The sequence below is a fragment of the Equus przewalskii genome, chromosome 11 (genome assembly GCF_037783145.1).
Source record: "Equus przewalskii isolate Varuska chromosome 11, EquPr2, whole genome shotgun sequence".
NCBI classification, from domain to species: Eukaryota; Metazoa; Chordata; class Mammalia; order Perissodactyla; family Equidae; genus Equus; species Equus przewalskii.
The window spans coordinates 12,677,277-12,701,278 of NC_091841.1; the positions used below are offsets into that span (position 1 = coordinate 12,677,277).

At 34.4% G+C, this 24,002-nt stretch overlaps 1 protein-coding gene and 2 pseudogenes across 1 annotated transcript; 2 read left to right on the forward strand and 1 right to left on the reverse strand.

The window, feature by feature from the left end:
• The first annotated feature begins 618 nt into the window (after positions 1-618).
• On the forward strand, positions 619-1,807 carry LOC139074556 (olfactory receptor 8H1-like; annotated as a pseudogene).
• A 5,431-nt stretch (positions 1,808-7,238) lies between these two features.
• LOC139074613 (olfactory receptor 5T1-like) lies at positions 7,239-8,183 on the reverse strand (annotated as a pseudogene).
• Positions 8,184-20,943: 12,760 nt separating this feature from the next.
• LOC139074557 (olfactory receptor 5T1-like) lies at positions 20,944-21,936 on the forward strand. Its single transcript, XM_070565989.1, has one exon. It carries the CDS (start codon positions 20,944-20,946, stop codon positions 21,934-21,936), a length of 993 nt encoding a protein of 330 aa, XP_070422090.1.
• The last annotated feature ends 2,066 nt before the right edge of the window (positions 21,937-24,002 follow it).

Genomic DNA, 24,002 nt, shown 5'->3' on the forward strand with positions numbered 1-24,002 from the left:
AGCTCAGGGCCAGCCTTCCTCAGCCAAAAGAGGACGATTGGCAGCAGTTAGCACAGGGCTAATCTTCCTCAAAAAAAAAACCAAAACTGATTTCCATCATTGTTTAGTATATATCCAGCATTTTTTTCCTCAGGTTTGCTGAAATTAATTACAAACAGGACTATAATCTTATGAGCATGCAACCTGGAGTCAGTCTATCTTGGTAGAATCACAGAGCAAACATTTAAAAGCTCTGACTCTGGATAAGTTACTTTAACTGTCTGTGACCTTTTCTCATCTAAAAACTGTGGCTAAAAGTAGCACACATTCTATAATGTTCTCCTGTGAATTAAATGCATTAATAAAGAGAAGCATTTAGAACAGTGTCAAGTTTATTCCAATTATGCAATGTTAGCTTTTAGTATATCATGACCAAATGTCAATTTATACCTATTTCTGTATTTGGCAATCAAATTTACTTTTTTCCATCATATTTTGTAAACCACTCATTATTATCAATTTCTAGAAACATGAAACCAATATAAATATGCCAGGCCGTTCATGTAAACCAAACCTTTTGAAGTCATTCCTGGTAAGTACCAAATTTGGTTCCTCAACAGTTTAAAGCAGTTGAACACAATGAACAGAAAGACTAATTCAAATGTGCCTGACTTCATCCTTATGGGATTGACAGATGCTGAAGAGATCCAGCTGGTTCTCTTTATGCTCTTTCTCCTGATATACCTGATTACTGTGCTGGGGAATGTTGCGATGATATTGGTAATCCACCTGGATGTCCAGCTTCACATTCCCATGTATTTTTTCCTCAGTCATCTGTCATTTCTCCACCGCTGTTACTAAACTGTTGTCACACCTAAAACCTTAGAGAACTTAACGACTTCCGCCAAGTATATTTCATACATGAGCTGCTTCACCCAGATGTACTTTTTTGTCTTCTTGGGTGCCACTGAATGTTTTCTTCTCTCCTCAATGGCCTATGATCACTATGTAGCTATCTGCAATCCTCTACACTCCCCAGTTGTTATGTCTACAAGACTCTGCTGCTCCCTCACCTTTGGGTCCTATTTGATTGGCTTTACAGACTCTTTTGTCAATGTGCTTTGCACAAGCAGATTGCATTTCTGCAACTCCAGTGTAATCCATCACTTTTTCTGTGACACATCCCCAATTTTAGCCCTGTCATGCACTGACACACACGACATCGAAATCATGAGATTCATTGTCGCTGGCTCCACATTAATGATGTCTCTTACCACAAAATCTGTGTCCTATGTGTCCATTCTGTCTACTATCCTGAAAATTACTTCCACTTCGGGAAAGTGGAAAGCCTTTTCTGCTTGTGTCTCTCACCTCCTAGGAGTCACCATATTTCATGGCACTATGATTTTTACTTAATTAAAACCAAGTAAGTTCTACTGTTTGGGAAAGGATCAAGTGGCTTCTGTTTTTTTTTTTTTTTTTTAAAGATTTTATTTTTTTTCCTTTTTCTCCCCAAAGCCCCCCAGTACATAGTTGTGTATTCTTCGTTGTGGGTTCTTCTAGTTGTGGCACGTGGGACGCCGCCCCAGCGTGGTCCGATGAGCAGTGCCATGTCCGCGCCCAGGACTCGAACTGACGAAACACTGGGCCGCCTGCAGCGGAGCGCGCCAACCCAACCACTCGGCCACGGGGCCAGCCCCGGCTTGTTTTTTATACTATCAGGATCCCCATGCTGAATCCACTCATTTATAGTGTTAGGAAGAAAGAAATGAAAAATTCTCTCATTAGAGTCATGCAGAAGAGAGAGGGCTCCAGGCATTTAAAATAACAGTGATGCTAAACTTTTTAAGATCATCTTTCCTTTCTTCCTCACAGGGCATTTCCCTGGTCTGTTTCCAAAAACAATTGAATTTTTTAATTCGTTTGTATTTTTGTTGACCGATCCTTTATTTGACCAACTAGGATCTTGGACATTTTCAGGAATATGTCTGTAGAAATCTGTATTGCAATTGGAAACCACATGTTAAACATATGGTATAAATATGAGTTATTAAGGACAATTGATGCACAAAATGAGACAATATAGTTGTCATCTGTTAAACTATATGATGCAAATCCATGCATACTCCAACTTCAGAGAATTTTACTGTAGAAAAGAGCTCTGTTTAGGGCACAATGGAATCATTTATTTATTAAACAGAGAAGAAATATAGTACAGTGATTGCAAGTACTTTCTCTGGAACCAAACATTTCAGGATTTAGATTCTAGATCCTCTACCCTTTTAGCTGTATAACCCTTAATAAACCATGGAAACTTTAAGCCCCATTTCTTCAACTGCACGAGATAAATAATAACTCCAGGTCCATAGACTTGTTGTAAAGTTTAAATCAGATGATGGATGTGAAGAACCTAAGGCGGTACTAATAAATGCTGGCCATTATCATTAGAAGACCTCCATTCCTGCAATATTTTTAATGCACAATGGCTTTTTCTTAAAGAATATTCACTTATTTTTTTTTTTTTAAAGATTGGCACCTGAGCTAACAACTGTTGTCAATCTTTTTTTTTTTTTCTGGTTGATCTCCCCAAATCCCCCCAGCATGTAGTTGTGTATTGTAGTTGTGGTCCTTCTAGTTGTGGCACTTGGGACACCGCCTCACCATGGCCTGATGAGCGGTGCCGTGTCCGCGCCCAGGATCCGAACCCTGGGCAGCCGAAGCAAAGCACGGGAACTTAACCACTCGGCCACGGGGCAACCCCTCACTTATGTTTTATAAATTACTTTTGCTTAACTTAATTGACAAACACAGAAACAGACAAGGAAAAACTCAGCACTCCACAAGTTTTGATTTTGAGTGGTATATATTAACATTGGAGAAAATTTGAGTAATACTGAAATATTAAGGAAATAAAATTATTGTGGCAATTGTTACCAGTTCTTGATCTTCTAGATCAATAGTTACACATGTATGCGCATATTTTACATATATAGCAAAATTTCTGTAGTTTTCTGTGTACTTCTTTGCATCTTTCTTTATACATTTATAAGTTTAACATTTGATAATATCTTTGTCATCGAAAACTGTGAGACTAATGTGTTCTTGGTACCTGAGAAAAATCAAGACTCTTATCTTGTAATGCTTTGGACCTGAAATGTTGTAAATTCATCAAGTTAAAAATTGACTCAGTGACACCTCTTTGGGGGTTATTTGCTAAACATTTTAAAATGCTGGCTTTCTGTGATATGGTACGAAGCTTCAGTAAACTACTTCTTTGTTGAAATTCTGTGTGTTATAAAGAACCATTGCCTTTCTCCTTATTTCTATTGATTTTCTTCGGTCATTAAAAATAAATTCTTGAATTACATGTTTGCCTTATTTGTTTTAATTTTTTAACACAGACAAGTTGTAAAGCTAAGAATTAAAATGAATTCAGATTTTGTGCAACCCATAAATTGTTTTCAGGTGGAGTTTTAAAATTTCCTTTATTTTTAAATTTTTTCTCTACATAATTTTGAATAATAGTTTTAATTTTCTTTGCTATTTAAAGGCTATTTAAGAACATATTTCTCCATTTTCCAAGCATTTGGTTTTATATGTTAAACTTTGTATCTAGGTAAATTGTTTTCATTAAAGCAACAGTAAGATACTATATTATTTACAATTATTGCTATTTGTTTTTCTTTGCAATTAGAGATAAGTATTTGATAAACATTTATTGTTATTAATATGCTTTTTTGACTCACCTCTTCTCTTGTACATGCATTATGTGATTTCCTATGGTTACAGGCTGTTTTCGTTTTTCTGATCTTTTTTGTAAACTGTGTTTTTACCTTGCTTTCTTATATGTCTATTTCTAAGATTAGGAAATGTATACTGTTGGTTTGTATTGACAAAGATGGTCAACAGATTCTATGATTTTGTAATAACACTTAAGTTGGGGAAATACTGCTTGAATTAAATTGAATTAACACTACCCTATCTTCTTTATAATATAGTTTAGAAAGCACGTACATAATGTTATTACAAATGTAACAATCTTTGAGCAATATGAAAGATTTAGACTATTTGCATTTGCCCTGCAATTTCATTTTTACAGTAGTACATATCACATTTTATGAAAGATGTGGTCTGAAATAATATGAAACATAATCTTATTAATGGTGCCATGTCAAAATACTATTTAATATAAATATGATATAATGTTATTCGCTCTTAGTTAATGTCAGCCATGATATTGGTTCCCCTACAGTGAACCCAGCATATATGGGGTTAAAAACTAGAAGCACACATTCCCAGTTCCCTGCTTCTTTAGTTACACTCATATGTAAATATTTGTTTCTTTAACCTCTGACTCCCTGAGCATTACAACCAAATAGAAATTACAAATCATTAAAGCCCAGATGGCCTCGAGCTGGACTCACACTAAAGTTTTATCTAATCACCTGTCCTTGAAGTTCTTTTACAGAGAAGCTAATGTCCAGAGAATATCAAGAAACTGAAGCTTCCCAGAGGAATCCACCCTTCGCCATGGAGACAAACAGCCAAGGAGTCCCTCAGTGAATTCTCTTACCTTGTCCTGCAAATAGCCCCCAGGCAGATAGTTGTCTATTCTAGCTGTGAGTGCTCTGGTTGTGTTATATGGGATGCTGCCTCAGCATTGCCTGGTGAGCGGTGCCATGTCCCTGCCCAGGATCCGAACCAGCAAAACCCTGGGCTGCCGAACAGGAATGCACGAACTTAACCACTTGGCCACCTGGCTGGCCCCTGGATAAGTATGTATTAAGCTTTGTCCAAAAATAAGAGATAATTCTCCTTCTTCTCATGTTTATGTACAGCTGTATGTCAGTGAAAAACAAATCTGAATATAGAATATTTTAACATTTCATTCTGTTAAGAAATGGATAACACGTAAAAATAAACTCTCTAACTATTCCAGTTACACATTTTAAAATAAGTTATTAAGCTACTCCTAAGTTGAAGAGAAGTAAGGAAAAAAACAGATATATTGATAATGAAAATATGACACATTAAGCGGGGATGCTAATGACAGGGCTAATAACATAAGATTCATTGGAAAATACATATCCATTCAGAAAGCTAGAAATGAATAGAAAAATAGACTAATAGAAGGAAGAGGAAAAATTTTAAAAGAAAATAATAAATTAGAAAATCTAGAGAACAGCGAATATTTGCACATGGATAGATAGATAGAAAATGCTATCTCTGTTTTACATGTGTCCTTTAATTGAATTAAAGCATTTTTCACAATTTCCTATCTACAATATTCATTTGTTAATGGAATATTTATGAATAACAATATGTGTCAGACATCATTCTAGACTCTGGAAAATAGATTAGACAATAAATCACATGCAAATTAAAATTCATATTATGTAAAATAGTGAAAAGTACAGTGGGCGCATTTAATAAGCAAGTCATATGAAGAGATAAAAAGGTGGTAAATTGCATTATCATAATGTAGCCAATGAGATCCTAACTAAGAATCGACATTTAAAGGCAAGAATCATATGACTAGCAGTGTGGAGATCCTTTCAAACAGGAGAAAAGAAGTGCAGAAAAATTATAAGGGGGATATAAGGTGATTAGAGATGCTGTAGATTTGTAATGTTGAGGTGCTATTTAAACTTAATAATCTCATTTTAGGGAAATGTCCTTAGGTTATACTGTACATATTAAAGAGATTGTGCGATTGCAACTAAAGGAATTTCAGACTCAAAAAAATTAATGATAATGAAAGGAAGGAAGGAGGGAAGGAAGGGAAAACGTGACCACATATAATTAACTTCGAAGGATACATGTCTTTGCAATGAAAATGAGGTCAGCTGGAAGCAGGGCTAAACATGAGCATAAGAGAGACTCCCTTCTGTCTCCTGCTTCTTGGGCCTGGACACTGAGGAGAGGTTGCATCTTCAAGGACCTCACAGAAGGACAGGGGTCAAATGAAAACAGAGCCCAAGCTGAGTCAAGACCAGCCCTGTAGAGAAACCCATAAAGATTGCTGGGGCTTAGTTGTAGGAAAAGCCCAATCTGCCAGAGAGCTGTACCTAATTCTCTGAATTGTGCTTGTCTTTTCTTATTCTTTAGTTTAAGTATAACCTTGATAAACGCTAATGCCTAGTCTCTGTATTCTATGAGGAAGTAAAGAATGCATTCAGTGTTCATGCTCTGGATGAAATAATGAAATAATAAAAGGGGAAGAAATGCACCCTCACAAACAGCATAGTAATGACACCAGGAATTTGAACATGTTCTCCAAGTTCTTCTAACCACAGGGTGTGATTAGATTGCTGCCAATGGGTGGATCTGAGAATGGAGCAGAGTGCTTTGAATTGGAGTCTGATACAAATGATTCCATAGAAAGGGCTATGAGAATATGCCAGCTTAGTTTTGCTGTTGATTATGTGGTATTTCCTCAAGATTGTCAGATATAATTATAAAGTACTTGTAATTGCAACCTAGGATCCTATCCAAGTTGACTCATTGAGATGAAAGGTAATAGCATACATTTTAAAGAAAAGATCACATGTACATGTGACTCTGTGTGTGCAAATATATATATATATATATATATATATATATATGTATACGCCAATAGTCAAATATTGAAATCCTAACCCCTTTACCTCAGAATGAGACTATATTTAGACATAAGTTCTTTTTTAAGGTAATTACATTAAAATGAGGTCTTCAGGGTGGGCCCTAATCCAATATCACTGATGTCTTTATAAGAAGAAGATATTAGGACATAGACACAAAGAGAAAAGACCAGGCAAAGACGTAGGTAGAAGACTGCCATCTACAAGCCAAGGAACAAGGCCTCAGAAGAAACCAAGCCTGCTTTCACCTTGATCTCAGACGTCTGGATTCTAGAACAGTGAGACATAAATTTCTGTTGTTTGAGTCACTTGCCTGTGATATTTTGTTATGGCAGGCTTAAGAAAGTAACACAATCAGTATCAGCATATATGTACACATACGTGCCTATAATTTGGGGTACATATGCATGTATATGTATGTGTGTGCATATCTGAGAATGATTTAAGTAAGAAGCAAGGATATGACACAATTTTTATGCATGTGTGGAAGCCGCAGAGGTGGAGGTATGACTATGACCTTTATCTATAAATGTCAAAGAAGAATAGAAAGACACTCATAAACTAAAACAACCCACTTTTATCATAACTTCTTGATATGGAGGCAAAGAACATCATTCTTAATTTGTTTCAATTTAGTGGTTAGTGTGAAAAATATATTTTATTGATACACCCAATTTTACCAAACATGCTTTTCATTGTCTCTTTTACATCTTTGATCCTTAAACTAAAGATGATGGGATTCAGCATGGGAATCACAGGGTGTAAAATACTGCCACTGTCATGTCTTCGTCCAAAGAGTAGCTAGAACTTGGTCTCATATATATAAAAAGATTGTTCCATGAAAAATTGTCACTCCAGTCAGATGACAGCCACATGTGGATAAGACTTCTTGTCTCCTTTCAGCAGAATGCAAAATCAGGATGGCCACCAGAATGAAACCATAGGAGATCAGGACAATCAGGATAGTGACTATCTCTATAATGCCCATTGAGTAGGAGATTAGAAGCTGGTTTGTGTGCTTGTCAGAACAAGAAATGTCAAGGACAGGAGGGATGTTACAAGAGACATGCCTAATTTCATTAGATGCACAGAAGGTTAGGGTAAATGTGGCCCCTGTGTGCACTGAAGCAGTCAACATGACACCAACATAGGAAGTAATGATGAGCGGTACATAGAGCAGGTGGCATGTTAACTGAATACAGCAGAGGGTTGTAGATTGCTGCGTGGCAATCTTATGCCATTGCAGCCAAGAGTAAGCATTCTGTGGTCCCAAAAGTAACTATGAGAAACATCTGTGCTGCACATCCAAGGAAGGAAATGACTTTATTCTCTGACAGGAAATTGACCAACATTTTGTGGGTGACAAATGAGGAATAGTAGACATCTAAGAATGATAACACACTGAGAAAATACTACACGGTGTTGTGGAGCCAGGATTCCCCACTGACAAATACAACCAGTTCCAAATTTCCCATCAGAGTAAACAGGTAAATTTCCAGAAAGACAGAATAAGATGATTTGCAATTCAAGCTTGTCTGTGAAGTCCTTCACTACAAATATAGTTACTTCAGTAACATTCTTCATGTTGACACCTCATGCAACAAACCTGAAGATATTTGTAAAATTATAATTCATATTTCTTTGACAATAATTAGCAATATTGTGTCTCATGGAAAGTAAACTATGTCCTCATATTTATTTCTTGGCACTGCATAATTTCCCAGCAGCATTTCAGGACACAGTAACAGGCTGATTGCTCAAAGGTTGATGCCACTCATTATGGAATCAAGTGGAAGATTTGAGTTTTACTCATGAGCTCAACTCATGTCATTTCTAAAACCATCAAGTCAAATGGTTAATTTAACACTGTATTTTATTAGCTGTTTTCCTATTTAAAAACATTAAAACACAAAGTGAACAGCTAAAAATATTTCCTTATAGAATCCTGACATTAATGCTTAGCTAAAAACAATACAGTAATTATTAAATGGCAAATTATGTTAAAATTAACTTTTACAATAACTTAAAAATAGTGTGTGCTGTAGTAGATTTGCTTGACAGTCTGACAGCCTACTGAAGTGCAATGTTTTATGAGTTAATCCTTCTAAAATTTTTCCAACTCCATTAGGTTATTCTGAAAAGAACTAATTAAGATTTTTGTTAAGAAGATGGACTATGATTGAACATAGAATTATATGGCAACCTATGTCTCATTTAATTTGTTTTTCAAATACTTAGCATTATTTTGTCCTGTTTGGGTAAATATTTGGTCATTTGTATTGCTTTTGGAAGTTTAATTCTTGATAGTCTATGTTTTTCTACTTTCTCAAAACTCTGTGGTAAAAATGAGAGAATAATAAGAAAAAGTAAAAAATATAATTTTTCTTTCAAAATATTACACTTGATTATATATTGTTGATTTTGGATTCAGTGAAATAACAGTTAAGTCACCATTATCTAAAAGAAACAAAGAAGTTCCTAAAGATCTGTGATTAAAAATACAACCACGATAAGAAGCAATCTTTGCACTTAGACCTAGAACTTAGCATTTAAGAATAAACACATAGCAAAAAATTAAAGTTAGAAAGTAGACCAGAAATCATTCCTGCATAGTCCCATAATTAATCAAATTAGGAGTCAAAGTGTTATCTAAACCTGAATTCAAAGTTCCATTATTGGTCCATAAGATAGCACTAGCTGGAGGATAGATTTTATTCAAGTTATTCATTACAGCTATTTATTTTTTATTTATTTTTTTAAAGATTTTATTTTTTTCCTTTTTCTCCCCAAAGCCCCCCAGTACATAGTTGTATATTCTTCGTTGTGGGTCCTTCTAGTTGTGGCATGTGGGATGCTGCCTCAGCGTGGTCTGACGAGCAGTGCCATGTCGGCGCCCAGGATTCGAACCAACGAAACACTGGGCCGCCTGCAGCGGAGCGCGCGAACTTAACCACTCGGCCACGGGGCCAGCCCCTATTTATTTTATTTTTTATATATCCACCCATAGAAAATTTGAGTGTGTCTTGAGGGCACACAATCTGCTGCAAATAGTATTAAATAGTACATTATTTAAATTCATAATACAAGTCAAGCTCCAGCTTCAATACATTGATATGGATCCCACCAGCAAGAGAAAGAGACATTTGGATTAGAAATAGTGATGGAAGGAGAAGAAAGCACAGACCAACAATCTTGTGGGAAAGATGAAGTCAGGATTCCTTAGAATTGTCCAATATCAGGCAATAATATTTTCGTAGAATTATTGGAAATATTAAAGGCCGAAAAAATAAGAAATATATGAGACATCAGAGAAGGCAGAATTTAGGTTGAATCCTACATATTGGAAGTAAATTTAAGACAAAACAAATTAGGGTACTCAAACCACTTATTCTAATTAACTGAATATTTTTGAGTGGCTCTCATACTATAAGATGCTTTGAAATATATCATTTCATTGGAAAACTTCTTAATGAATTGATAGGAAAACATACAATTCTTATTTTAATTCTTATTTTAATTCTTATTTTAAAAATGCCTTGGGGTGGGAAGGCACGAATACCAATGGGAGGTTCAGATAAGAGTTTATGGAGATAAGATAAAAATAGAAATAAAAGAAAAGAAAAACTTGGATGAATATAGTGAAATCAATCTCTGTTTTAACGTAATTAGGGGTGACAAGAAAAAGTTCAAGCCCAATACAATTCTTGCCATCAGTTCAGTGATAGATAACCTGGTACGAGGAAAATTACATAGGATTGTGCTCCTCACTCAGCTCAATAATTAAAAGCCACCTTTGAGATTAGACTTTCTCTCCAAAATTTGCTCCTCTTTCAAATAGCAATAAATTTAAATGACAAAGCAGACACAATAACACACAGCCAGGCAGACTAATTAAACATGAGAAACAATAAATTTTTAAAGCAATTTCCTTTATATTCGTCAATTTGGGGTATAACATTAAGACGCTCATATAATTGAACTTCTCTCATCACATGTATTTCTTTTTAAAAATTAGCAAACATTGGGCCACAACACTGTTACAACTAAATCATTGAAAAACATAGTTGACCAGAGCCTCGAACTAGATAGTTCATTCTTTAGCTACATGTAATAAATATTTTGTGATGATTTATACGTACTTAAACACTCTTCTATCAGACTAAAACCAATGAATTAAACTATGGTAATGATTTTTCCTCTATGCACTCTTTAAGTGTATGGATTAGAGAGTAGAGTTTTTTGAATTGTATGATCTGTTAATGAAAGAGCAAAACAAAAAACAAAACTCTACACACACATCACCACAATCCCATCTGCCACACTGCAGCCCGATTAGCTTTGCGTTGGACAAATAAGATAATGAAAAATTACAATGTTAAATACTTCAATTAAATTTCTCTTAAAATCGGCATTTCTGTTAGATGGGCATGACTAAATTCGTATTAGTCCATGTTGAAAGGACTCAGAATTATAAAAAGAAAATGACTATGATTCCTGAAGTATTTAATAACATAGAAGTATCTTTTATAATTAGTGTAAAGCCACTTCCAAAATTATCACTTTAATAAAAGGCAGAATACTCCAAATATCCTGGACTAGTTATTGAAACACTAAGTTTGAAAAAGAGGAGAGAAATAAGCACTTATGAAGCTGTAGGAGTGGACTTGTGCACACCTTTTTTATTTCACGTTTATAGCAACTCTCACAGAGAATAAGCGCCAGAGCCAAGATTCCCTCCTAGGCCTCCTGCATGGTGCACACGCTTTTCACCATTTTTCACTGTCTCTTGTTAAATAAAGCTTTCCTTTTGCAGGTGACTTCCTCCCTCAACCTCTCACTGAAATAAAACAAAACATGATCTTTGATGTATTTGGATATATTTTAAGCTATTAAGACTAGGGAAACATTATGAAATAAGTAGTAATCTGAAGTGGATTCTTCATGACATAGCTAGCAAAATTAACTTAAAAGAATTATTCATTATTTTTCTCATTATATCAAAATGTAGTTGAATTGGTCAAATGTTTTCTGCCTTCTATTGATAAATTTCCTGATTGTTGTTGTTTTACTTTGGACTGGTCTCTCTTCTTTCACCAGGAAAATGAAAACATGCACTCTATTTGGGGCATTCCACAAACATAAATTTGATACTTTCTGTTTGCTTTGTTTTATTCCAGGAAGTATTGTTTTTTAATTCTTAGACTCTGCATAAATCAGACTGTGATGAATACATTCTATCCACCTATGCAACAGGCATCTGACCTTGATATTTAAGTCCTATCTCCTAAAATATTCTGCAGATGATCTGAAGTTTTCTCTTAACTGTGGGACAGCAAAGGCAGGTTGAGATACACTGTGAATATGATTAATTTAAATTGTTTATATCCACTTAACTCTACTCTTGATAAAACCCACAGGAGGTGCCTAAGGGGAATATGCCCCAATTGTCTTCTGGCTCAAAATAGCAACACGATGATTTACTCAATAATAAAAAAGTAAGTGGCTCTGGAATACTCTACTACATGTTGATATTTATAAAATAAATAAAGTTTTATTTGGTCTCTGGTTTAAAATGATGCCTTAAGAAAAAATATTATGTTTTAATACTAGATAAGAAATCTTAATATATGAGACATACTTTATATCATAGCTCTGACAGTGAGTTAGCACTAACTTCTCTGAGAATCAGTGCCCTCTTTCCTGGCAATATAAGCCATTTTTTGTTGTAACATGTCAGTAAATAATGTATATTTGTAATATACATATTTGTATATGTATATTATATGTATATACACACTTATATATGTATTATAAATACATAAATATGCATATTTATGTATATATTTGTGATATACATATATAAATACATATATACATATGTAAATATGTATATTACATATATACGTAATATAGTAATCCAAAACCACAATATATCTCTTGCGAATTTAGCAGAATTAATTTATTGTCAATCAAATTCATGGCACTTTTACTCTCTTAAAATTTTAAAGTGTGTGGTTTAAATGAATAAAGAACTCATTTGGGTTTATTGGAAGATTATTATTCAAGGCAATGAGAAAAGTCCAACAAATGTCATAGAAATATGGAGGATACCTCAAAAGTTTAAAGCTCTGTAGGTCTTTATGTCATGTAATTTTGTGAATCATGAATACAACTGAGTTTAAATAAAAAATATCTATTAATCGACTGATAGATACGCACATACACAATAAACACACTCATACACACACACGCCTAGGACCAAAATAGAGAAATCTTACATTGGTAGAAAAGCGAGGCCGAATAGAATTTTAATTTATCTTCCATTTTCCAGATGCTCCCCACCTCCCACCCCGACTCAATCAGGATGTCACAAGGGAGTGTGAGAGACAAATGGTGCTATGTGTCATTGAGATCTCAGAAATATGCAGCATGCAGTCGCTTTGAAAAACAGGGCTTCCCCTAGAGTAATAAAATGCTGAAAAGAATGTCAAATGAGTAGGGTAGATACACTCAGAAAGAAAGTTTCAACTTGGCTGGGGTTCTGCAAGATGTAGGACTCAGAAAGTACTGTTAAAGCAACATACAACATCTAAAGTACAGAGTACTCCTTTGGAAGCTAAGATCTATTTAGTTATTAAAAACAGCAGGTAGAATGTACTCTTGAATCAAACTTAGCTCTGTGAGTTAATGTGGCTGTATTTTAAGGCCATGATAAAAACATGAGGGTGATTTCTTGAGCATGAAATTGGTAAAGAATCTTGATATATCTCCAACTTCATGTATACTTCCTTCTGATAGCCAAGATGCCCACCACGTTTACCCGTTGAAGGAACAAAAGGATTACTGTTGGACTCCATATAATGACATTTAAATGGAAAAAGGATAAAGATAACAAAAAGTTCCAAATATTACTAAAATTAGAGCATAAAATAGGTCAGTAAGGAAATCAAACACATACCATATTAAATATGTCTTAAAATAATATAAAATAAAAAGTTTTAAATGGCTAAAGCTTCAAGAAAATCAAACATGTCAGACATAAGATGACTGGAGATCAGGAGAATGTGAAAAGATGATTCAGAGAACTCAAAATAATAAACCAAAGAATCAAAATAAAATAAAAATTCAGAAATATAGTAATAGTAATTTAGCAAAATACAACAGTTGAATAGTCACTATAGAAAGCGTAGTTAAGGAAAGAGAAGCTAGAGAGAGATGGAGAAAAATCGATTTCCAGCGAAGAAAGAAATTGATTTGATAGAAACTGATACACCTAAAGGTACTAAATTACAATTTTCATAATGATAAAAACATAAAAATATAAAATTAACACATATCAATAATTTATAACCATCTCATTAATGGGTCTATCAGTAAAATGACAGACTGATAGAAAGAACATTGAAGTAAGAGGGTTCATAGAGTGTATTAGAAAAGTTACAACAAAATAAGATTTTGATTCCTTTTTAATTTTCCTGAAGAAAATTTACACAGAAAAGTAGCATGGTTAGTTTTTCCACTCAGTAGTTGAAGGACGTTTGGCTTTTTGCATTTTTAGAACATAGTGAATAGAGCTGTTATACACATTGGTATAGAGGTCTTTGTGAAGACATGCTTTCTTTTATCTGAATCACTAACTCAGAATGAGATTGCAGGGTCAGCTGCAACATTTTGCTTTCCAACCAGCAATGGATGATCGCTCCAGTTTTTCTGCCAGGTGTGAGCGCTTTGTGTTGTCATTTGTTATTATACTTTTAAAATTCTAGTCATTCTGATAAGTGCTTGGAATCACATTGTAGTTGTATGTCCCTAATTGCAAATGGTATTGAGCATGTTTTTTTCATGTGCTTGGTTGCCATCTGTTCTCTGGTGAAATGTCTGTTGTCTGGTGAAACGTCTTGGTTGCCATCATGTTCTCTGGTGAAATGTCTGTTCAAGTTTATGCCTATTTTTTACTGTTTATCCTTCCTTTTGTTTTCCTACTATTGAGTTTTTAGAGTCCTTTTATACTCTGGATTCATGTTCTGTATTGAACAGCTATTTAGCAAATATTTTGTGTAAGTCTGTGGTTTGTTCATTCTCTCAACAGTGTCTTTCACAAAGCAGATTTTAAATGTGATGAAGTACAATTTATCATTTTTTTGTTTCTATAGTTCATGCATTTTGTGTTTTATACAAAAATTTGTGACTAACCCATGGTCATTCATATGTTGTCCTATTTTTCTCTCCAGAAACTTTATAGTATTAGGTTTTATATTAATGTCTAAGATTCATTTTGAGACAACTTTTAAATATGATGTAAAGAATGAGTCAGTATCTCTTTCTTGTGGCTTAAGGCTATTCTATATATTTGGTACCATCTTCAAAAGTAAAGACTATCTTTCCTCTATAGAGTTTTGCTTGGCAACTTTGTCAAAAATCAATGGACTATATCATTTGAATCTATTTTTGAAGACATAGTTCTCTTTCTTTGATCTAGATGTCTATCCTTTCACCAAGGCTACACTCTTTTAATTATTTTAACTCTGTGGTAGATCTTGAATTCAGATTACGTGATTCCTGCTTTATTCTTCTTTTTCAAAACTGCTTTGACTGCCTTAGTTCCTTTGCCTTTTATATAAGTTGTAGAATTACCTTGTCAATTTCCGCAAAAATTCTTGTTTAATTTTAATAGATTGCATTGAATATATAGATCATTTAAGATTGCATTTAATTAATTTATCCTTTATTCACAATCCTGCTGCCTATCAGTATCATCTTTCTTTCTTTCCTTCTTTTATTCTTTTTTTTTTTAAATTTAGATTCCATGACAAACATTTCCTATCTACTACTTTAGCATCTCTGGGCATAGAGCTTAAGCACCTCAGTATTTTTCACAGTTTTTTGAAGAATTTAAGTACATAGCATAGTACTAGTCTACATTAAAATATAGGGTCCCCAGGAAAGGACAAGACACCGTACCACTCAAATTTGACCATTATCTCTGCCAGATCTCTAATATCTAATGATCTATTACATCGAATATTACAGTTATCTGCATACTGTCCCATCTTTGCTTTCAACACTTCCTATTCGTATATTTTATCTTATCTCCTCTATTAAATACTCAAAGTGCTTAAACATTTCTCTCATATCACTTAGAAGTATAGCACACTCAGAGTTAAATAAGTATAGTAATCTTTATTAAATGATTGTGAATTCTGTCATAGCTTATGCTTCCCTATTGTTTCCTGAACATATTTATAGGATTTTGAGAGAAGTAAACAGGTGATTTCCAAGGAAGAAGAAACTGGATTTCACAGAATTTAAGTCATCAATCCAATGGCACACAACTATTTAATATCATAGTTCAGGCTCTGGCCTGTATCATTAAATTTCTTTTCCAGTCCTGTGCAAATTCTTTTTCAACTGAGGGGTCATTTTATACTAGAAGCCAAAGCGCATTCATGTATTCATTTCTCATCATGTAGTGCATTGTTCCAGAACCATTCACTTGTTTACTATTGCATAAAACAAAATCACCTTGTTATTTTTCTGTCCCAAAAGAGAATTATTGTAATTTCTCCCTGGGGCATCCTTGTGGGCTTTAAGAAAAGTTGCAAGAACCTGGTATAAGACTCCTAATGCTTAGTACTCATAGTGCACCTTAATTGAGTGAGCAGTTCATTTCCATAGGTAAGAGGAAAGGTTTTTCATTACTTACAAAATATTTCAGAAGTTATAACCTTGAATCTCAAGCTACATTATATGTTTTCATATTTAAATCTGAGATAGAATTTTCTAGTTAACTCAGAGTTGAATTAAAAATTGAGTGAGAGGATTCCAGGGAACATAGCAGGAATATTAGGAAAGACTCTTTACAGATTTAGTCAATATATTTGTAAGTTAAAAATTTGATTTAATGTCCTTAATGGGAGAAATCAGTTAGGTAAATGTAGCACAAATAAGGGGCTATATTTCAAATTTAGGAAAATTATTAAATGGAAGGGAAATTAACTATTAACCAACCATTGAGAACATGCCATTTTGAGATCGAAATTTTAATATTTTTCTTGGAGGGATACAAATTAATTTTGTTTATTTTATTGCTTAGCTAATTGATCTAGAAGCCACTTCAGTTTATTTATTTTTTTAATATAAAGGTCTGTTTAAGCTTATGGGTTTATAAAAGAATTTAAATACATGAGGATGTTATTTCATGTTGCTTCTAAGGGATAACATTTCTAGAATTATGGCATGTCACAATGAGTCAGCAATATGGTAAAGTGGAAATAGCTTCAAGTTTGGAGACAGAGAAACCTGGACTTGAATCTTCTCTCTTCTAGTAACTAACTCTGTAACCTTGATCAAGTTATAGGCTGGTTCTCAATTTTATCATTTACAAATGGAAGCTGAATGATTCAGTTTGAAGTTTGCTGTGTATACTACAGGAGACAATATACACAAAACTTCTAACCTCTAGTAGCTGCTTAACAACATGTGGTAGCTATTGTCTTAACTTTCCTCCTTCTCAAGCTTAATACCTATGATAGTGTTCTCTTGAATGTCTGGTAGTTTGTGATTCCCACAGTATAAGCATTGAGGAACTGGTTTGATTTTAGTTCTCCAGATTGATAATGTTTTGTTAAAAATTCAACACCTATATTTTTGTCTTTCTAGACTCTATCTCTTAAAGTGAAATCACTTAGATATAAATACAATCAGTTTTAATTTCCATAAACATTAGTTGACAGAAATGCCTGTTTGAAAAACATCTTGGAAGAAGTAAATAAACCCTATACTTTTTGTCTATCCTTCCTCAATTCCCCACAGTAAAGGGAATAATTGCGCTAATGGGGCACGAGTGGGAATAAAATATATCTTCACTCATAAACCACCTTCTTGTACTACAGGTAAAATCAGAGAAATCAAGAGTTATAAGAAAATTATTATGGGAAAAATTATCAGGAGAATTTAAGTAAACATGCTATTATTTTCCTGTCATCCCCAAAGTCAGAATGCCAAGGCAGAGCTATATTTTTAAGGTGACTGATATCATAGAATACTGGAATTCACTGAGTTTAATCTCATGAGAAAGATATTTTAATATATCGTAAGTGTCATATAACAGACATACGTATAACTAGAAGAAGAAATACTAAGCTTCTGGTTTGATGCCCACTCATTACTCAGTGCTTTGATGAAAAATTATTACGGGCCGGCCCCGTGGCCGCATGGTTAAGTTCGTGCTCCCCACTTCGGCAGCCCAGGGTTTCGCTGGTTTAGATCCTGGGCGTGGGCATGGCACTGCTGCTCATCAAGCCTGGTTGAGGTGGCGTCCCATATAACACAACCAGAGGGGCCAACAACTAGAATATGCAATTATGTACTGATGGGCTTTGAGAAGAAGATGAAGAAAAAAAAACATTGAAAAAAACCCTCCTTATTAATATTTTCTAGTTAAGTAAAATTTGGAAGTCATTTTTCATTTGTATGCATTTTCACCCATAATTAATACAATTATTTTTAATACAAAATACAAAAATTAATACAAAAATAATTTTATAAAACATACTTTAATGCATCTCATAAATAAACACTCTGCAATTACACCTTCTTCATGTAGTTGAACAAGATATGCCTGACAATTTGGTCAGTCTTAGTTATTCTTCAGTTTGGAAGGATAAATTTACTTTTCCAAGGTTACACTGTCACTAAGTACTATATCTGAATTTTTATTTTTGGCACCTGAGCTAACAACTGTTGCCAATATTTTTGGTTTTTTTTCTGCTTTATCTCCCCAATCCCCCGCCCCCGCCCTGCCCGGTACACAGTTGTATATCTTAGTTGCAGGTTCTTCTAGTTTGGGGATGTGGGAGGCCGCCTCAACGCGGCCTGACGACTGGTGCCATGTCCGCGCCCAGAATCCGACCCTGGGCTGCTACAGCAGAGCGTGTGAACTTAACCACTCAGCCACAGAGCCGGCCCCTATATCGGAAATTTTAATACAGGTTTTTAGAGTCCGAAAATAGTGTTTTTAATCTTCCACAAATGTATTATCTCGGGCACATCAGTTAAGTAAAGGTTAGAATAGTAATGTCACTGAAATTTCTCTTGTATATAACAATCAATGTGTATTTTGTGATGGATTCCTTGAGTAGATTGTCTATTGGTACATTTTTCTAAATTTGCTTGCATATTTATTTTTGTTTTGTTTTCACTGTGTTTCTTCCTATCTGCCTAATTCCTATTTTGTCCCTGACTCTCATTAATATTTTTCTACATAACCCATTGATTCTAGAGAAAAAGAGACAGGAAAATGGAGGAACAAAGAAAGAGAATGAGGAATTTTTCAAACAGAAATGAATTTTTTGTGATGCTCAAAAAATGCACTAATACATATCTATATTACTAATGGATAATTTTATGTTATTTTATTAATGTAACCAAACTACACTAGAAATTACTAGAAGACGTGTGTGTTCTCAAGAGTAACGTGTGAGTTGTCCGTATTTACACAGAAGTTGAAATCTAGCCTAATAATATTTTTTAGTCTAGAATTCTCTAAGGACTAAATGAACAATTTCTTCCTTTTTTTGTGGTTTGGCATCAACACATTTAAAAAGCTATTTTATTTATGTATTAATAAAAAACCTTCCACATGGATCTGGCAAGAACTTTCTGGGAAAATAAAAACCTGTTGTAGCTTTCTTCTTCTAAGAATAGTTTCAAACTGGGGCCGGCCGGTGGCGCAGTGGTTAAGCACACACGTTCCGCTTCAGCAGCCCAGCGTTTACTGGTTCGGATCCTGGGTGTGGACGTGGCACCGCTTGGCAAGCCATGCTGTGGTAGGTGTCCCACATATAATGTCGAGGAAGATAGGCACGGATGTTAGCTTAGGGCCAGTCTTTCTCAGCAAAAAGAGGAGGATTGGCAGCAGTTAGCTCGGGGCTAATGTTCCTTAAAAAAAAAAAAAAGAATAGTTTTAAGCTAATTTTCTCATTCCTTCTTGATGTGTGGACAGCTCAATGTGACAGAAATGTAATGTGTTTCATGTTATCAATATAAATCATTTGTATGTCCCTCACCTTATACAATGCAGATTTTTCACTCCTTGAAATACATTTTGATGTATGACACACAGAAGGAACAACACGAATCACAGCGCTGAAATCTTGCTCCTAAATATGGTAGTTGCAATATTTAATTTTGTTTCAATCATGAAGTCCTCAGTCCAGATGCAGGTGACCCTTCAACTTTTTCATTGTTTTCTTTTATACACTTTTCTTTTTTCATATTCCACCGAATGAGCAACAGTCTGATGGAAAAATATACCAGAAGTAAATCGCTACTTTGAGGTTTATGTAGTGAATTTATTCTTTAGCAATATCGTCTATAACTTTAATAATCTAGTATTGGGTGGTTCTTCGTTTATAACAATTTTAGATTCTCTCTAAGAAACTATAATATATGAATGAAATGGCCATGATTTATATTTAACAGAAATATTTCTCAAAAATATACTCAAGAATCTTCAAGAATAATGAGTATATGAATAGAGAAAAATCTTACATTGGCATAAAGTCAAACTGTGGAGGCCTTAATGGACAACTTCGTGATATTTTGATCATGAAAGAAAACTGAAAAACAAAACCAAACCAATGCCCTACTACCGTTTGCATGCAAGTGCATCTGCACCCAGAATAAGACCTGCTGTCTGTTCTCCAGTGTTCCATAAATGCTAGTGGAATAGGATCATAGCCAAAAAGAGGACATATGATGGTTTGATCAGGAAACGGTACCCCATAATACAACTTGAAATGTAAGTTTAACATCCTATTTTCTAGTCATCTGGGAACATTTTAAAATTAAATAATTTTTACGTTGTTTTTCTCATTTAAAATACAACCCAACTTTGTGATATAATTATGGTTCTTCCCATATTAATGATTTTGAACATTAAGGAAAGGCATTTCATGCACACTGTTGAAAATCTAGGATTTGGACTCAGATGTATACTATCTACACTAATATTGTTGCATTTAAAAATTCTTATATTCATTCATATTTTTGAATTTTCAGAGGATGAGTATGAAAACAAATGGTAGTAAATTTAACAAAAAATAAACTAGAAATTAAACCACATAAATTGCCATGTTTTTAACATGGTAAACGTAGCCAAATACTTAATAAAACAGTTTATTTAATTTAACAGGGTAGTGAATTCATTTGGACCCAACTTCTTCACTACTGACTATTCCATCATTACCAAGGATTTCAATATACCCTTCTAAGAAACAGGAGGATAAAAGAGTGGGCTCCATTTTCAAAAATATTGCTTTAAAACCTATAAATAAAAACTGAAATGTCAACGTTAACATCAGATTTAGATTTATACCAGATTCAGTTAAAAAATGCAACTGAAGTTACCATGTTTATATTGATGGGCTTCACAGACGATTTTGAAGTGAAAGTCTTCCTATTTTTGCTATTTCTAGCAATCTATCTTTTTACTCTGATAGGAAATTTGGGACTGGTTGTATTGGTCATTGGGGATTCCCGCCTCCACAATCCTATGTACTATTTTTTGAGTGTGTTATCGTTCTTGGATGCCTGCTATTCTTCAGTTGGGACCCCAAAAATGTTGGTCAATTTCCTGTCAGAGAATAAAGCTATCTCATTCCTTGGATGTGTAGCACAGATGTTTCTGTTTGTTACGTTTGGCACCACAGAATGCTTTCTCTTGGCTGCAATGGCATATGATCTCTATGTAGCAATCTACAATCCTCTGCTGTATTCAATTAACATGTCATCCAGGGTCTATGTGCCACTCATCATTGCTTCCTATCTTTGTGGCATTTTACATGCTTCTATACACACAGGGGCCACATTTAGTCTATCTTTCTGTGCATCGAATGAAATCAGACATGTCTTTTGTGACATTCCTCCTCTCCTTGCTATTTCTTGTTCTAACACTCACACAAACCAGTTTCTACTCTTCTACTTTGTGGGATCTATTGAGATAATCACTATCCTGATTGTCCTGATATCCTATGGTTTCATTTTGGTGGAGATTCTGAAGATGCATTCTGCTGAAGGGAGACGAAAAGTCTTTTCTACATGTGGTTCTCACCTAACTGGAGTGTCAATTTATCATGGAACAATTCTTTTCATGTATGTGAGACCAAATTCCAGCTATGCTTTGGATCATGACATGACAGTGTCAACATTTTACACCATTGTGATTCCCATGCTAAATCCCATCATCTACAGTTTAAGGAACAAAGATGTAAAGGAGGCAATGAAAAGAGTATTTGGTAAAAATGGGTGTCTCAAGAAAGTATATTTTTCATATTAACCATTAAATTGTAACAAATTAGGAATAATGTTCCTTATCTCAACGTTAAAATGATAAAAATGTTTTGTTTTAGTTTATTAGTGTCTTTCTATTATTCTTAGACATTTTTAGATAAAGATCATACTCATACCTCAACACATGCAGGTTCCACACTTGCAGAAAAGCTGCGTCACCCATTTGATTCTTACTTAATTCACTCTCAGATATACATACATATATATACACACGTATGCCCTTACATGTTTATATACGCTGATACTGATTGTGTTATATTGTAGGGGCTGCCTTAAATTACCAGAGTGGTGGCTTAAACAACGGAAATGTATATCCTACTGTTTTAGAATCTAGGAGAATGAGGTCAAGGTGAGGGCACGGTTGATTTCTTCTGAGGCCTTTCTCCTTAACTTGTTGATAGCAATTTTCTCTCTGTTTCTGCACATCATTATTCTTCCGTGTGTTTCTTGCCCTAATTCTTCTTCTTATAAGGACACCATTCACATTGGATTAGGGTCCAGCCTAGAGACCTCATTTGAAGTTAATCATCTCCACAAAGCCCCTATTGCCAAATATACTCACTTTCTGATGTACAGGAGGTTAAAATGTCAACATGTGGTATTTGTACATAGTATATTTATATTTTCACATGCACACACAGAGTCACATATGAACAAAATCTTTACTTTAAAATGAGTAGTATTCACTTTCATCTCAATATGGGTCAAATTGAATAGGATCCCAGGTTGCAGTTACAAGTAACTTTGTAATTATATTTGACTAGTTTGAACAAATACCACCTAATCAATAGCAAAACTAGTGTTTGCATAATCTCAGACTACTTTCCATGCAATCATTAGTTTGGACTCTAGTTCAAAATACTTTTCTGCACCTTTAGATCCTAATCCCAGCCTGTGGTTTGGAGATCACAGAGAATGTGTTCAAATTCCTGATGCCATTACCACGCTGTTTGTGAGGGTGCATTTCTCTCTCTTTTATTATTTCATACAGAGCATGGATATCAAACCCATTCTTTATTTCCTCACAGAGTACAGAGTCTAGGCATTAGCATTTATCACAATTATACTTAAAAATGACAAGAGGAAAGCACAATTTAGAGAATAAGGTATAACTGGCTGGCAGGCTGGGCTCTTCCCCTACTAAACCCTAGCCAGCTTTGTGTGTTTCCCTACAGGGATAACCCTGACTCATATGGGGCTCCTTTATCTTTTGACCTCTGCTCCTCTGTGATGCCCTTGCAGAACCACCTTTCCTCACAGTGCAGGCCTAAGAACCAGAGTACAGAAGAGAGTTTTTCCTATGCTCACGTTTAGTCCTGCTTCCAGCAGACCTCATTTTCATTGCAAGGACATGTCTTCTTCAAGTTAATTGTATGTGGTTGTGTTTTCCCTTCCTTTCCTCCTTCCTTCCTGTCATTATCATTAATATTTTTTTTGAGTTTAAAATCCCTTTAGTTGCAGTAGGACAATCTCCTCAATACATAGAGTATAATGTAAGGACATTTGCTTAAATTGGGATTGTCAAATTTAAATAGCACCTCAATAATACAAATATAGAGCATCTCTTACACAATATATTACGTTCACACTTTTTCTGCATTTCTTTTCTTCTGTTTGGAAGGCTCTCCACACTACTGTTCACATCATTCCTTCCACGTAATGCCTCTTCTTAATCAGGATCTCATTGACTACATTATGATAATGGCAGTTTATCTACTTTGCATCTCCTCCTACTTATTTCTTAAATGCACGCACTGTGCATATCATTATTTCATACAATAAGGACTTTAGTTTATATTGAATTTATTGTCTATTCTATTTTCCAAAGGCTAGTAAAATGTCTGACACATATTGTTGCTCAATAAATATTCCCTAAATTAACGAGTATTTTAGGTAGGAAATCATCAAATGCATTTTACTTTATTCAATTAAGGGACATGTGAAATAGAGATGACATTTTTTATTTAAATATTAGTTACTGTTTAAATTTTCTAGTTTAACTTTTACCTTTTAAATTTTTCCTCTTCATTCTATTGGTCTATTTACTATTCT